Consider the following 16,527-nt stretch of genomic DNA (forward strand, 5'->3'; position numbering starts at 1 on the left):
TCTCTGTTTATGATATGGGGCTGTTAGGTGCTTCAGGTGCTGTCATTCTTATTTAGGGATATATTTAAGGATTAACAGTAAGAAGTCCGGCATTAGCAGCAGAGAAATGAATGTTAGTGAGCTTAGGCTTGGAGGGCTTATTTTTGATGATCATCATGTGAGCTGCTTTAGGAGAGATGAGCTCTGAGATGGGGAGAGATTCTTGTACTTCCACAGGAAAATAAAACCTTGTGCAAGTTTAAATACAGATCAGAACTCAGCAACAATGACGGCTGCATGGGTAAAGCCGTGTAACTCTGATGCCGGTGCCTTTGCTGGCTGAGGATCTGCAGCTCACAGCATCCTGCCTATTTTTAGTCGCTCTCACTCTCTTTTTTTCTCCTTCCTCCTGCAGAATATGCACAATCAAACAATGTCCACAGATTTCTTTGTTCTCTGAAATCACTCCGTGTTTTTAATTGGCAACCTTTCCGTTTCTGCCTTGATCTCAGCTGGCTGCAAGTAGGTTACATTTGCTATGTGTGCTGTCTCGGGCACTGGGGCTGGGCTGGAGGAGCAACCTGCTCTTCCCTGGGTGCAGGAACAAACATTTTGCATTGCAAAACATCTTTTTTTCTGGGGTGTAAACTCCACATTTCAATTCCCCAAACTTTGGCCTCAATATGTGCTGCCCACCAGCAGCATTGGGACCGGGGAGAAGCTGGTGAGCATTGACAGCTGTTTACATCCCAAGACTGGAGATGATTCTTGTCTGTTTGGGTTTATTGTGTTGTTATCATCCTTATTACTGCTAGCATCTTCATCGTCATAAATGCTTCTCATTATATTTACGTGCATTCATAGAATGGCTTGGGTTGGAAGGGACCTCAGAGAACATCCAGTTCCAACCCTGAAGGTTATGAAGCTCAGCCCATAATAACCTCAGGGTTATTTCAGGTGCACTGTGGGCTGCATTTCAGCCTTCTGCAACAGGGAACCAAGACTGCAGGAGTACCCAATTTTGTTCCCCAAGCAAGAAGTCTGCTGGGCTCATATCTGCTGCCTGGCCAGGCTGGACAACGATTGATTCTCCATTACTTATGCGCTTCCTGAAGCTGAAACAATTGCTATTATCCCACATAACATTGCATGACCTACATTTTTACTTTGAAAGCCTCCAGCTAATAATTAGTTTGAGTTTCGAATTATAAATAAACGCATTTATATTCCAGTTTAAAAGAAACAAGCAAAAAAGGGGTAGGGGTGCAAGGGAAGTAAGCAAACCTCTTAAGAGGTGAAATCATTGCCTCTCCCTGCTGGTCTCTGCATTCCCTCTGTTCCTCAGTCTGTTGGGGTAGGAAGGAAGGAGAAGATTTGAGGGAGGATTTGGGCATTTTCCTGGAAAACTGCAGGAGTTTTGGTGCTGGGGAGGTTAGGGCCATCTGGCTAAATAGGGTCAAGCTCTTCATTGGCAGCGTAGGGAAGAGCAGAATGGAGTTGGGACCACTCCAGTGGATTTATCATTTAGGACAGGGACTGTTAGGAAGGGAGCAGGCTGTCCCTTGCCAGAATCCCACCATTCACCTCTCCATCCCATATCCAGCTGCGAGAGCCCAGGATGCTGCCTGGTTGGGATCGTTAATGGAGTATCTTTAAGTAAGCGTGGAGCATGATGTGACATCTAGGCTCTGATCCACAGCCAGTGGAAAAAAGTCTGTTGTGATGCCTCCAAGCATGGCTAACATGGAAAATGCCGTAATGCGCCGAGCTGTGCGGCCCCACGCCGCTAATTGTCATTCTGCTCTAAGCTGGCGATCTGTGTATGCCTTGAAGCAAGACAATTGCTAGCCTTTGTAATTTCCTTTATGGAAAAGAAAAAAAAAATCCAATCAGACTTAATAGGGACAAGACCAATAGAGATGGGTGGAAATTAGTATGAAACCCTATAGGAAAGGGTAGACAATGAGACGTCTCCGGAGCAGTCCCATGGGTGAGTTTTGCTGTGCCCAGGGAAGGTCTGTGTTCTCCTATTGCTTCAGTAGTATTTGTTCATAAGGTGTTATCCAAAGCAATGCTACTTCAGGTGCTGTTTCTGTTCAGGAAAATGTCAAATCCTTTCTGGGAACTTACAGTCTTGTTGTCTTGGTGATTTCTTGCAGAAACAAGTTCTATAAAAATCCCCTCTTTTCTCAGCACTAGGTTTTTCTTGTCTATTTTGGATGTAAATATTTATTGGAATACTTTAAAAACAAAATCGGGAGCAGCTTTAATAGAACACGTGTGGTGTAATTTCTCCCCCAGAATAGCTCTTGTGAGCTCTTTGAGGCACAGATGGAGGTGGAGAGGTAGCTCGTATTTCTGATACCAACCCAGTGCCTTTGGATAAGAGCCCTGGACACCAAGATGCTGTCTGGCCCCATTATGAGCTGTTTCCTAATCTGAAGTACAGCTCTCTGGGAGGTGCAGGCCCAGCAATGAGAGGGGTCAGATTCACTGTGGTGGGATGGGAAGCTCTGTGCTTTCAGGCAGGAGCGGGGTGAGCAGGCTCCCCTCTTTTGGTGGTGAGCAATGTCTACCATTGCAAGAAGATCCCCTGAGTCTGAAGGAGCAAGGCTTGGGCACGGGATTCAGGGCTGCCCTAATAAAACATTTACTGGGGTTTGGAGATATGCTCACTCCAACACGGTGCATACATATTAAATGATCAAAGTTAGAGGCCTTCGGAGGAGCTGGCTGCTAATCTGATGCAACCCTTGGGTTTTGCTCACCGCTGGCTGTGTGGAAGCAGGCAGCAGCTCTGTTTTCCCATTTAAAAGATTTCAGGGGTAAGCCAGGCAGGTCATAGCTCAAGAAACAATTGGATTTGGCTTCTTAAAGACGCTGGCAAGAGGGAACTTGGAGAGGTGGTTGGGTTGAGGTTGAGCTGGGCTCCATCTCTCAAGTCCATTACACTCCTGATCCCACTGCACACCATCCCAACACTCTGAGAATCACAGAGTCCTATGATTCAGATTTACAAATACAAATCTACTGTTCCTCACTGCAGCAGCAGTTTGGTGCTGTTGGATTTGGCTTTCCATTCAGTTACAGCATCTTCTCTGTTTCTCCAGCATCTCCCTTGCCTTTCATCTGATTCCTTAACTAGTTTCCATTTACCGACGGTCTCGTTCTTTTAAGGTACTTGAATCTGTTTGATCATCAACAAATTCCTCTCTCTGTTCCTCTGATAAAAAATTAAATCTGGGCACTTTCTAAAGGCTTCCCCCCCCCACCTTCCCCCTTTTCTTTTCCCTCTCCTTCTGTGCTCCATGGGGAGTCAGAAAACCCTTTTCTAGAGAAATAAAATAAATAAGAATTAGAGTTCAAAGTGTGACATCTCCTCTTAGAAAGAAGAAGAGGTTGAGAGGTAGAAACAAAACCACCATATATTCTTACAGATGGGATGTATGAGGAATGAGGAACTATAAAGGAGGAGCTTTCAAAGGCTCGCACAGGGACTGAGTTGGTTCAGTGGGAAATGGGCAACTGGAGTCTCTCGTGGCCCTTTGAAAGCGTGTCCCCAAGCCCCCAAAATCCCGTTGTTTGAGCTCAGGTGTGTGTGCCAACAAAAACACAGGGCTGCTGTAGAGCAGGGAGATGGTTTGGATATGGGAAGCTCTTCCCTAGGATCCCTGTAGGATTTTCTCCCATCAGTGATTTGCTTTGGGGAGGGAGAGCTGCAATCAATCTCTGCTTGCCTTGATTGCATTTTTTATCATCTTCTTGAGCTAATTGTGCACAGGGGTTGGCATGTAGGGTGCTGTGCAGGAATTCTGGTGGCAGGGTCTCTCTTACTTCCAATGTACTCATGCAAATGTCTGTGTCCCAAATGGATCTTTCAGTGCCTCAGTTCCCATGCTGATGCTGTGGGATGGGGGTTAGGGTTAGAGTTAGGGCTAGGGTTAGGGTTGGGGTTGAGGTTAGGGTTAGGGTTATGGTTAGGGTCCTGGGCTGGCTGTGGATCAGCGCCTTGCTCTGCTCCATCTGCCTCGGCGTCACCTTGGATTAATTACAGTACAGTGCAATATACATTTATATGGTGTCTGCACAAGTGTCTCTGGGCCCTTTGCAATCTTAAAAATCTAATTAAGGTGCAGCCTCCAACATGAATGCTTATCACTGGAATGTGTACAGCGAGGCAGGCGCCGCATGCCTTCATGTCTCAACCAGGAGCTGAATCCACATTCTCATGGCGTTATTAATTACTCAGCTCTTGGTATCTGAGACACCAATCGATACCATGAGCCTGGCTGGCTGGGAAGCTTTCAGTGAGCGTGAGGGGAGAGGTGATAACCATCAGTGAGAAAAGGCTGAGCTGCTCTTTGCAGTTGGGCTGGGAGGAGGAGGAGCTGCAGTGCAGGACACACGCAATAAGGCACATTTATCAGGAGGCTGTTTGCTCTGTGCAGAAATGGGATGGATGTTTGGGATCTTGGCCTGAGAATGGTGCTGTCTTACTGGGGATGTTACCCTGAGGGATGCAGTTGCTGGATGCATTGGGGTTGGACTTCAAGGTTTTCTCCAACCTTAATGAGTCTGTGATTCAATGAAGGCTTTGGTGGCCCCTCTCTTTGGTTTCACAAGTGGCGGCAGCCCTTGGGAACACCAGGAGTGGGGAGGAGGGAGTGCCACAAGTGCAACAAAAGCGTAAATAACCAGGAGGAAAAGGGAAAGGAAATGTGAAGAGGCCCTTTAAATACGAGCCTCCAGAGCCCCGAGCCCAACTAGCGTTCCCTCAAGTATTCAAATGAGATTGCAGCATCAGATTGGTATGCATTAGGCTGGTCTCAATGAAAATTAACATGTAATTGCTTCAAATGAAGTAAGTGAGGAGGTAATCTGTTCTTAAATTGGATTCGCAGGATTTTGTGGTACCATAATGCAGCTGTGAAATGAAATATATTTTAAGGATGATGTCCTTAAGGGGAGAGGGGAGGGGGGGGTCTGTACTGGGGAGGGTCCTTTCTCTCCACCCCTCTTTTGTTCTAGGTCTTTGGGTGGACTTGTCTGTTGAAAACCCAATGCCAGACCTCGTGATCCTTCTCCATACAGGTTTCCATGCGCTGTGCCCACCTCTAGCCTTTGTGTGCAGCTCTGTTTGCTCCTGTTTGCCCCCAGCAGCATCCTTCTGCTCGCAGCCCTGGCTCACCCCTCGCCGCTCCTGTTTTGTGCCTCAGCTTGTGTGGAAAAGCCACTTTAGTGATAATTTTCCACTTGTAATAAGTTAAGTGCATCGCTTCCTTTCGAATACATTTTCAGTGCAGTTAAGCCCAGCAGTCCCTTGCCTGTGTGCTTAGTTAAATGCGCTCCTTTGCAGACCGTTGGGGTAGATGGCTTCACTTTATTCCTGGGCCATTAGTGTCAATTGCGCAAAGCAGAAGCAGGATTTATTCCGGGGGCACAGCTCATAATTGAGCGAGTTCAGCGCTGGGGATCAGCGCTAACTGCTGGGAGTGCAGCATGTAGGAACTTCCCCAGCAGGCTGCCGGCAGCTCTGAAGCTCTGTGGGGCCAACAGTGGGGGATATAAGGCTTGGGGTGCTCTGTATGAGCTCAGGCTTTGGTTCCATGCACTGCAAGCATCCCATATCCTGGCAGCGGGGCGAGCAGGAGGCATGGAACGAAGGATGGAGAGTGGGAGGAGACGTAATTTCATGGGGTTTAACTGCCGTGCGATGCTGGCAGGGAGGTGATGAGATCATTAGGGAGTTCTTTTCTTCGTGCATCATTTCCCATGAGTCCTTTTGAGTCCTCTCAAGCTTGCAGACCCGGTGTGGGGTGATGCTGACCCTTTTGTGGGTACCTCTGGAAGACCCCTGGGGCAGGAGGTGGCTTTTGTCCATGGTTATTTGCCTGTTGGCATCCAGGAGCCCCAAGCAATAGCTCACCTGCTCTGCAAAAACAAAATAAAGGGGAAAAAAGGGAGAAAATCATCAGGAACAAAAGGTCCACAGCTTGCAGGAGGCCCTGAGCTCAGTGCTGGAGCTCCCTGTTGGGGCAGCACCTCATTAGTAACCCAGCCATGTCCCCGCACAGCTGCCTCCATGCGTTTCGATGCTGGCGTCACCCCCTGGCAGCATCAGCACTTTTGGAGGGCACCCAAAGCAGATGGGCCAGGAGCCCCAGCCTCGGGGACAGGGACTGGGTTGGGGACACGTGTCCTCTGCGTGCTGCCTGCACGGCTGCTTTGTCACACATTCCTCTGGGATGGAAGATGCCGTAGATGTGCAGAGCCCCGTTGTTAGCAGAGACAATAGGAGGATAAATAGAAAGGCTGGATGAGCCGAGCAGGGGAGCAGGGGACTTGGAAAGGTGCTGGTGTGCTGCTGCATTGCAGAGAGAAAGACTTTTGCAGACACGCCATCCCTGCCTGCTGCATTGTGACCTGCTGCTCTGCACCAGCACCTCCCAGGGCTGGGGCTGCTCCGTGCCTGGCTCTGTGCTCCCCAACATACTGAAGGGGGGAGTCTGACTCCATCCCTCCCTCCCCAGTTTGCTTTCCTCCTGTTTCTTTGGCATTTGCCATGAAGGCAACGTACTGGGAGTTGTTTGCAGCATTGAATCCCGGGCAATGAACCAAGGCAGATCTTTCCGAGCCCGGTATATTATTATTAATGTAATTAGCTTGAATCATTTGCATGTATAAACTTTCAATTGAGGAGATCAGGTACTTTACAAACATGCATTAACTCTCCCTCCCTGGGAAGGAGGTGCCAGCTTTGTTCAAACCTTGCAGAGGGCAGAACTGAAGGGCAGGGATGTGCTGCAGGTTGGTGTGAGCTGGGGAAGGGCAGAGCCTCAAGGCTCCATCTGCACCAGCCGAGGTGGAACTTGGGTTCTATTTTCCACTTCTGAGTGCTGCTTTTGAGTACCTCTGCAAGAGGTTCTGTGGTGGATGCTGATCTTAAGGCACCCACGGCCTTTGGGGATGCTGTGGTTGCTGGTGGGCTGGAGGTGGGGACCCCCCATTACTGCTGAGTTCATTGCTGGGTTGGGTCCCTTTGCTCAGGGGGAGATGGCCAAATTTTGGCTGCCCCTACAGCAAAAGCAGCACACGGGGAAGTCTATGAGAGCCGTGGGACCGTGCTGGAATGGGATTGAGCTGTTCACAGCCCAGCCTTTAATTAATCATAATAAATAACAATAAAATGTGATAATCACAGAAATAAATCTAAGATGTGAAGCTCTGCCTCGGGCGGCGAGCTGGTTTCGTTGATCATGTATGGCACAATGGTGATGCAGGAGTGGGAGGTGCTGGGGGTCGGTCCAGGGTTGGCTTCAGAGCCCAGAGCTGCCTGAAAACTGCAGTATCAGACTGGAAATGGCTGGATTAGGTTGAGAATGACTGAATTAGACAGGGAAACAAAAACCAAAAGCCATCGGGGCTGCTCGGTGGTGGATGGGTGCCACGGTGCAACATGTGTGAGGCTCCATCAGGTGGTGAGGATGTGGGCAGGGGGTTTCTGCAGGGACCCCATCCCTGTCTCTGCACCCCGGGATGGAGCTGGTGTCCTGATCATTGCCATGAAAGCAGCAATCAGGTTGCTAATTTTACCGAGCTCTTTTCAGTTCTAATTAGCATTATTCATTTCTTGTGTGTCCTGCTGGGTTGAGACAATCTGTGCACTCCAGCCCAGCCCTCTGAAACACCAGCGAGCTGCACGGGAGGCAACAAAAAAGTGTTGTGTGCCAATTACTACACTTCAGTAATTAAAAACCTCCTTCCTCCCGCTGCCGGGCCACCTCCTCTCTGACATCCCTGTGTGCAAACTTGAGAAAGCAGAGAGGAATTTAGGCAGGCATCATTGCCTGTGCAATCTGTGCTGAAAGCATGGGGAGGTGCTGGGGGGTGTATGAAGCATGGCATGAAGGCAGGGCTCACAGCCTGCGTGCCGTGGTGGTTGTTGCCTTGATGTGTGATGGTGGGGTGCTGGGGTGGAGGTTGGTTGGGGTTCTGATGGACTGTGGGGTCATTGGACAAGCCCACTTTGGTGGATGGTGAATTGTGTTGGCGGCATTTCCATCTCCTATGGGAGAAACAAAGAGGGAGAAGGTTCATTGCTCTGCATCTTCTTGGAGAAGGCCTTGCTTTCTGAGCAGGAATGCAGCTGGGATTAAGGAGCTTGAGAGAGAAAATGAACTCATCGGTGCTTAATTATTTTGACGTCTTTTTTTGGAGGCCACCTCTGTGTGCCAGCCTGCCTGGGGACTTAGAATCATAGGATGGCTTAGGTTGGAAGGAACGTTACAGATCATCCTGTTCCAATGTCTCTGCCCTCTCTCCCCATTGCAGGGCAGGGGGGTGGGGAGCATCCATTGCCCCATAGCATCTCTGGGCATCGCTCTGTGCCAGGTGCAGGGTGGGGGGAGCACGGCGGTGCCTCTGCTGCCCACCTGTGCCTGGAGCTCTGATCCCAGCCCCCGCCAAAGGCTTTCCGCTCGGCCGCCCCAGGATGGAAAGGAACAGATGGAGAGGTGGGAGAGCTGCGAGGGGGGGGCGAGACACAGGGACCCCAGTGCTTGTGCATGGAGGAATGGGCACTGAGAGCAGCGGGGAGGCTGTATCCTGCCCTGCAGCCCTGGTTCCTGTCATGTTGAAGTCATTTGCTCATCCTGGCCTTACCTGCTCTGGGGAGGGGCTGGGAGCCCTCCCCATGGCAGCTAGCTCGGAAATAGAGCCTGGTACTCACAGCACTTTGTCCCCATAGCTATGTTGCTGCTCATGGCACAGGTTGGCTCAGGAGCTTGGAGAGGAAGGAAAGAAAATAAAATAACAAGTTGAAGCTTGCCGATCCCAGGGACAGAGGAGCGTGTCTGGGTGATAAGAAAAGATTGCAACCGGGTGCTGTGAAGGGCGAAAGCACTTATTTCACTGTTGCCTCATGCGTTACCTGAGCCCCGTTGCTTCTCAAAAGCACTTAAATGCCCATATGATAGAGGGAATGCTTGGATTACACACTGTCTGGCTCCATTATTATCCAGGGATCTCCAAACTGATGCATTTTACAAAAAAAATACTGGCGTGGAGGAGGAGAGAGGAAATAATACATATATTTTTAGTTCAGCCTGCTTATAGGTCCTCAGCAATGATCTCTGCAGATGAGACTGGCCTGAGGTTGTACCAGAGCTCCCATCACCCAGCAATGCAGCTCTAGCAGAGGGGTGGACACCCCTGTTCTCATGTAGAAGCACTGCAGGAGCCCTTTGCACTGCGTTGGGATGGGAAGGCCAGAACTAAAGACCAAATCCCCACCTGTGTTTTAATCAGACCCTGTCGGTCTAAGCTGCCAGCATTGAGATCCAGAGCGCAGTATAATAAACCTGACCTTTGGGGTGAAATACCACGTCCTGTTCAACTTGTGAAACTCAATTCTAAGGTTTTACTCAAGTTGTAAAGCAAGCAGGAGCAGAGCTCTTGGTGTTCAGCCCAGGCTGAATCTATCACTTCTCTTTTTTATTTTATGAAGATATAAAAATCTGCTTGCATTTAATTTATTATTATCGTCACATCATTATGGAGCAGCAGTGAAATAGGTTTAATTTATCAGATGTTTTTCACAGCAGAGAGGGAGGACGGTCTGACCGTTTGGGTAGCAAGCCCTCTGGGTCCAGATGTCCCCAATCACCTTGGATAGTTCCCCTCCATGGGTGCTCACACCTCCAGATGTTGGTTCTTTGGGTCGGGGTGGTTTATCTGCAGCCGTAGGGATGGCTCTGAGAGGAGGATGGAGGAGAGGAGGAGGTTTGTCCCCCGGGTGTCTGCTGGCAGAGCTGAGCGCATTGAGCTCTCACGACCGCGCGCTTCTCCGCATCTCCCTCCCACGCCTATAGAATGGGAATAATGGCATCGCCCACCTCCTGGGGAGAGTCGGGACGTGGAAACGAACTGGAGGTGGTGTGGCTCTCCTTGTAAACACTCTATGCAAGTCCATGTGAGGTACGCAAACGCTCGAGGAGGAGGAGAGCAACAGCGCCATGGGGAGGAGGAGGCTCATGGGGGTGGATCGTGCCCCACCAAGTCCAGCTCCAGCTGGAATGGGATCATGGGGGCACATCTTGCAGCTTCCCATGATAAGTGTTGGGCTGGTTCCATGGGGTGCTGCCTTCCTTTGCTACCCTGCACAGCTTCCAGAGGCTGCTAGGAGCCTCTGATGCCTCCAAAGTTAATTTGCATCCCAGCCAGTGCACAAATAATGGAGTAGACTGGGGAGAACATAAACAGTGGAGCTTAGGCTGAGTGGTTTTATGGAAGGACATTATCTGCCATCACTGGCATCAAGCAAAGCCCGACTAGGTTCTGTGATCTTCAGCTTGCTTTGGTGCTTTGCGCAGCAGGGAGTGAGGAATGGGGCTGGGAAAGGGTGATGGTAGCTTGTTAACAGGTCTGCTCTGCCCACAGGTGCTCCGTGGACAACCGCGTCACCCGCGTGGCCTGGCTGAACCGCAGCAGCATCCTCTATGCCGGCAATGACAAGTGGTGCTTGGACCCGAGGGTGGTGCTCCTGGCCAACACCAAAACCCAGTACAGCATCCAGATCCACGACGTGGATGTGTACGATGAGGGGCCCTACACCTGCTCTGTGCAGACAGACAATCACCCCAAAACATCGCGCGTCCACCTCATCGTGCAAGGTAAGGGGAAGGGGCTTTGAGGAGGGGGGTGGGCTCAGCGCTTCCACTTTCGCCTCTCTTTTGCCATGGGGTCTTCTCCTCCCATTGCTTCTGCTGTGAAGACAGCTCGGTGCAACCATGGAAGGTGATCCAGGCTTGGAGAATCCACATGAGGTTGGGATGTGCTTGAGTGTGGCCATGGTGGCAATGGGCTGACGGTTGGACTTGACAATCTTAGTGGTCTTTTCTAACCTGAATGATTCTACATTTGCTGTCACATTTACCCAACTTACTTGTAGCAATCATGGGACTGTGGTACAGCCATCCTGCCTCCTAAAATAATCACCACTAAGCTCACATTGCTGGTTTTTGTCGTGTTTTGATGCATTTTTTTTCCCTCCCAGTGCTGGAGGCAATGCTTAAAGTAAAATTTGTGCTGGGGGAAAAGAAAGAGCAAGCAGATTTGTGTACTGTGCGGGGGTGTGTGTATGCCTAGCAACAATATGTGTTTGTGTGTTAAAACTCCTGAGAGGAGGAGGAGGGATGGCGTGGGGTGGTGGAGCATGTGGTGGCCCAACACATCCTCCTGGAGGCTGCCAACCCCAGAGGTGTGTGTGAGCCCATGGACCCACAGCAGGGAATGGATGGGTGCAACTATGCAGGTGTAGGGACATGCACTGGGTAAGGGGCTGCTGGCATGGAGACAGCCTATGGGGGGATCGATGGAGAATTTCTGATCCCTTGCTAGCAGCTCTCTTTTTCCTCCCTCTTTTTGTGTGATTTGGCCAGGAGCCCTCTTAGCATGACACACCAACTCGAGTATTGGAATCTCATCTCGGGCTAATTTTCGAATGCTGATGGGTGTATTGATCTGGAAACAAGCTGGGTTAAAAAGGCATTGGTCTTGTACACAGACCTGGGTTGAGCTAATCCGCCGTCAATATGCCAGGCCTGAGCATAATTGACAGCCTAATGAATAGATGGGGGGGAAAAACCCAAACCCAACCTTCCCCCCCTCCTTCCCCTTCCGTTTTGTCTTTGCTCTTCGAGCAATCAAGCAAACTAAACACAGCCGGACTTTCTCCATCTCCATTAACCACGGAGAGAAAGCGGATGTGTTGCCATCCTGGGTCTTTGCCGTTTATCTTGCAATCTGTTATTACCTGCCTGCATTTCTTAAGCCAAAGTCGATCACCCGCAAGTTCCCAAGTCGCTATCAGGCACCGGGGTGATGCAATTTATATTGGCTCCCTCCTCATTCCAGTTTGCTGACCAGTTTCCCGTATCACCAGACACCCAGGCTCATCCCTTCTGTGTAGCATTAGGAAGAGATGTTTGGATACAGGAGGAAAAGGTCACATCTTAATTCCCAGCAGTGGTACAGCAGAGCACTGGAGGACACAGTGATGGACTCAGCCCTGTAACATGATGCACATCCTCGCTGCTGCTGGTAGAAATGCTGGCTCTTGGAAGCATGACCCCTCATTTCAAAAGTTATTGCTTGGGTTGCTCAGCCATTTCTTGGGTGGAATGTGGGAATAGCAGCAATGTGCTGGGACAGGGGTGTGGAAGTGAGCGCTGTGCCCAACAAAGGGAGGATTGCTGATGTGACCCCAGTTAAAGGTGAGCGCAGCCCTCCATATGTAGGGTATGTCCATATGGAGGGGAGCTCGGGCATCCCTCATGGGGCTTCTGGGTGGAGTGGGTCCGTGGGGGAAGGAATAAAGACAGAAGAGAGGCAGGGTGGGAAAAGGAGCTTTGTGTAGGATGCAGGTGTTGGAAATGGTCCCTTGTGGCAGCTGGGCAACTGAAAGCCATTGGGAACCCGAGGATGGCTGAGCTGCAGCAAGGGAAATGCCGTGCGTTTATTTCTAGGTTGACTCTATTGATGGCTGAGATCCCAAAATAGGTGGGCAGAAGGCACCTCCAGAGCTAATTTAGCCTGTCCCCCTGCAACGAGGCAGGGACAGCGCCGGCAAACATTTGTGAGAGCTATTCTTAAAATCTCTTAACAAAGCAGGTTCTGCCATCTCCCCAGACAATCTATTCTACTGCTCTGCTACATTTATAATTAGGAAATGTATGGCTATGGCTAATACCTAACTTAAACCTTCTTTGTTGTAAATGAAGTGGAGTTTTTCTCATCCTATCCCCAGCGGACGTGGGGAACAATTGATCAATGTCCTCTTTGTTACAACCTTTTGCTTTTGGGAAGGTTGTTATCGTGTTGCCCCTTAGCCACCTTCTATCTGAACCGACTGGAGCCCTCTTTCTCCCACCTTTCCTTGTTGGTCAGGCTTTCAGAAACTCGTCGCTCTTGAAATCCTTCCCCTGAAAGGCAAAAGGTGATGGCTGCTAATCCAAGAATAGCAGATCAGCGCGTCTCCCCCTCCTGCTGCCAGCGAGCCTCAGCACTAATATGGGACAAATGAACCCAGGAAGGAGACAACAGCCCCACGGCTCTGAATGCATCAAAGTTCAGACCTGCTATTTCAGGGACCGTTTTAAGTGAGGTCAGGCTGGGTGTCGGTGATGTGAAATTGATGTGAGGCAGCAACATCGCTGCAAGAGGTGTAAAGTGCAAGAAACAAGCTCCAAGCCACCTCCTGCCTGTTTGGTGTGGAGCCGAAAATGAACCTCTGGGGCAGTGCCTGTGTTGTCTGCGGTGTCTGGGAGGCGGCCCCTGCACATCCCTTTGGTTTGCCATGGATTTGTTCTCAGGAGGGGCTGCTGCTGCAGGAGCACAGCGCAGGGAAGGGTGGCTGGCTGTGTGTTCAGTAGTGTGCTCAGACTGGGGGCACACGTGGGGTGAAGATGGGGAGAAACACCCAGCAAAGCATGCAGGTGTTACTGGCACGGGGAGTGGTGGGGTCACCCTCCCCAGAGCAGCAGAGATGTGGCACTGAGGGATGTGCTCAATGGGCATCAATCTGCAGTGATTCTCTGAGTGAGCTCTGTGCATAGAGAGATGTGCAAACCCAGGGCAGAGAAGAAGGCTTCAGCTTGGCCCCATTGACCTTTGAAGAGCAACGCTCTCATCTCCTCCTTCCCAACGTGGGTTTATTTAACACACAGCTCCTTCTCCCTCTCCCCCGGGGCACTCCAGCTATTTAAGCCTCTGTTCTCCAGGTCGCTGGGCTGAAAAGAGAGAGGAGAGGGAGGAGGAGGACGGTGTCTGGAAAGCTCTTATTTGTATTGATAATAAGCCGTCTCCGACACGCGCCTGCACAACACTCCCACTGCCTTGTAAGATGCATTATGGAAAGTTGGCCTTATCTCAGTGCTGGAAATGGACTTGGTGAAGGAGGCACGGTGCTGCCGGAGCTTAATCTCACTTAGACATGCGAATTTGCATGATAGAAAATGGTGGAATTTTAGTGCTTAGAAAGAAAGCAGAAGAAAAAATAATGAAATAAAACGGGAATGCAACTGAGGGATATTAGTACTTTACTTTGCTTTATCACTTTCTGTGGCCCTATCTGGCTCTTTCTGTTGTCACCGTAGCAAGCAATCACCCCTCCCCTTTTGTTTGGTGTAAATGAGTTTTCCCACTCCTTGGGTTGGGCTTAATCTGCAAATCCCTGCTTTCATATGGGAACTGATTACCTGCTTGCTGGAGTTGGGGGCAGTGGGCATAAGTGGCATGGGGATGCTCTGGGGTGGGAGCTGGCACTGGGTTGGCACCTCACCCCGAGCAGCACTGTCACCCCACAGCATCATTGCTGCCCCATAGCATCACTGGTGTGTTCTGAAGAGATAAAGCAGCTGATGGGGCTCACAGCCTCACCCCGGCTTTGTTTCAAGCCCTGAACTCTGCCCAATTAATTTTCCTTTGATGCCATAAGCCCCTTTGGCTCAAGGGAGGTTGGGAATAACTTTTTGAGGGCACTGCTGCCGGCACTGAGCTGAGTGAGGAAGGGTTCACATAGCAGTGCAGGAGGATCAGACACTGCAGCTGTAGTTGATGTTGTCTGAAGGCAGCTTGCAAGGAAAACAGGGTGGATAGGGATGCTTCCCTATGACAAGGGCTGAGCACTGGGTCTGGTCGCTTCTCTTGGGGCAAGAAGTGAGATTTAATCCACAGGTTGAACTAAGTGGCCAGGTACACAGCTTGGGGCTGGGCAGGCTGTCCCAGCCCTTAAGAGTCACTTGACCCCTTTGCAAATCAATTTAACATCTGCAAGGCAGAGATAATAATTGTCACCTACTTCACAGGGGGGTTGATGAGGATTAATTTGGTAATGTCGACGGAGGTCTTTGAAGATGGAATGCCTTATCTGAGAGCTGAGCGTTATTATTAATTAGCAATTATAGTGTGGGGCAGGAGGGGGAAAAACAGACTCTGGAACTTGCACCAAGTACTTGTCCCTGCTCTCAGTGCAGTTTCAGGCTCTACTGGTGCTAGAGGGACGAAGTGTGCTGGTCTGCACTGAATGTTGTGCATCCTCCTTCCTGGGGACACTGGCACAGGAAAGAAAGAGTGGGAGAGATGGGGAGGTGAATGGTATTTGGGGTAGGGCCAAAAGCGAACAAGTGCCCAGTAGAGAACGTCATTGCTCCCAAATAGAGATAATTGGCAGGAGACTGAGGTGAGGGGAAGGGAGAGGTAGTGATTCATAGGATGTGGACTGTTTTCATTGCCTGCATGCTTTACCTCCTCATGTACATCACGGCTGTGGGTAGTTTCTCTGCTTTTCTCTCCTGGTGAACTGCTAACACTGGAACCCAGCAGGTTCCTCTAAGCAGTGTGAATGCAGACCCTGCACCACAGTGCTGTACCATCCAAGGTACATGGGGGGCATGCAGTGATCCCGTAGGGGCCATTCCCATCTCCCAACACCCTGTAGCTCCCTTATTTCCATCCCTCCCAGCATCAGCCATGTGTGCTTTGGTTGTGGCAGGGTGAGCTCAGTGCAGCTCTTTGCTACTCCCACAGAGACACACAGGTCACCCTCAGGTCACTCCTCTTTGCAAAGCAAGAGCCTGCTCCTCTTTGAGCCTTTCTATGCACGCAAGCTCCCAGCAGCTCCATTCACCCATCCTCTGCAAAGGCTTTCACGGGGAGGTCACTTGCATCACCTGGAGCCATTCAGCAGCAGCTCTGCAAATGCTCTGCAAAATCTCTCAGGCAGAGCTGGAGGAGGACATTGGGTTTCTGAAGGTCTTGGGTCTTACAACAAGGAATCCTCCAGCATCCCATAGGAGGTGAGCATCTCCCCACCTCCATGAACAGGCCCCAAAGTACCATTCAGCCCAGCAAAGCCAGCGGTGGGTTAACGAGGTGGCTGCCATGTAATGTTACTGCAGTCATCTCTTTTGTTTTACTACGTTAAAATATTTGCGGCGGAGCGGTAGGACCACTGTAACGTGATAGCGCTGCCTTAATGTTATTGTTACCATGGCAATGCTAATGGCTGCTCAATAACATTATTGCAATTTAATCTTACAACAATAAAATTAAGGGGAGAACAGTGAGACCTCAACAATGTAATGTTACTGCAGTGACAGCGCCGTTATCGCGATCGCGGAGTCAACGCGCCGTAGGGGGACACGGGGAGCAGCGCGTATCGTTCCTATAGTAACACAGAGCCATCCACACAGCACAGCAGGGGATGGATGGAGGAGATGGTGCCGGTGTGGCCGTGTTGCAGCTCCTGGGGCTGTTGGCACAGGAAGGTCACCGTGCTGTGAAGTCGCTCTGTTAGCCCAACTCTGCGATCGGGTGTTGTTATCGGAGCCTTTCTTCTCCTCCCTCCGTGCCGGAGCTCTTTGGAGCAGGGCTGTTGTTTTAGCGGTAGTAACTCTGCGGGGAAGGATTTAAAGCACTGCCTCCATCTAGTTCCAGATCCTTCTGCCCGGCGTTTTATAGCATGTGGCTGTTATGGAGCGATAACGTTTT

At 50.4% G+C, this 16,527-nt stretch overlaps 1 protein-coding gene across 8 annotated transcripts in view; it reads left to right on the forward strand.

Moving 5' to 3' along the window:
- Positions 1-16,527, forward strand: part of LOC107324282 (protein CEPU-1) — a 267,820-nt gene that overhangs the window by 219,636 nt on the left and 31,657 nt on the right. For all 8 annotated transcript variants that reach the window (XM_015884183.2, XM_015884187.2, XM_032449055.1 and 5 more), the window contains one exon: positions 10,417-10,649. In XM_015884183.2, coding sequence (XP_015739669.1) covers positions 10,417-10,649 — 233 coding nt within the window. The remainder of the gene's footprint in view (positions 1-10,416; positions 10,650-16,527) is intronic.

Source organism: Coturnix japonica, chromosome 24 (assembly GCF_001577835.2).
Source record: "Coturnix japonica isolate 7356 chromosome 24, Coturnix japonica 2.1, whole genome shotgun sequence".
Taxonomy (NCBI): Eukaryota; Metazoa; Chordata; class Aves; order Galliformes; family Phasianidae; genus Coturnix; species Coturnix japonica.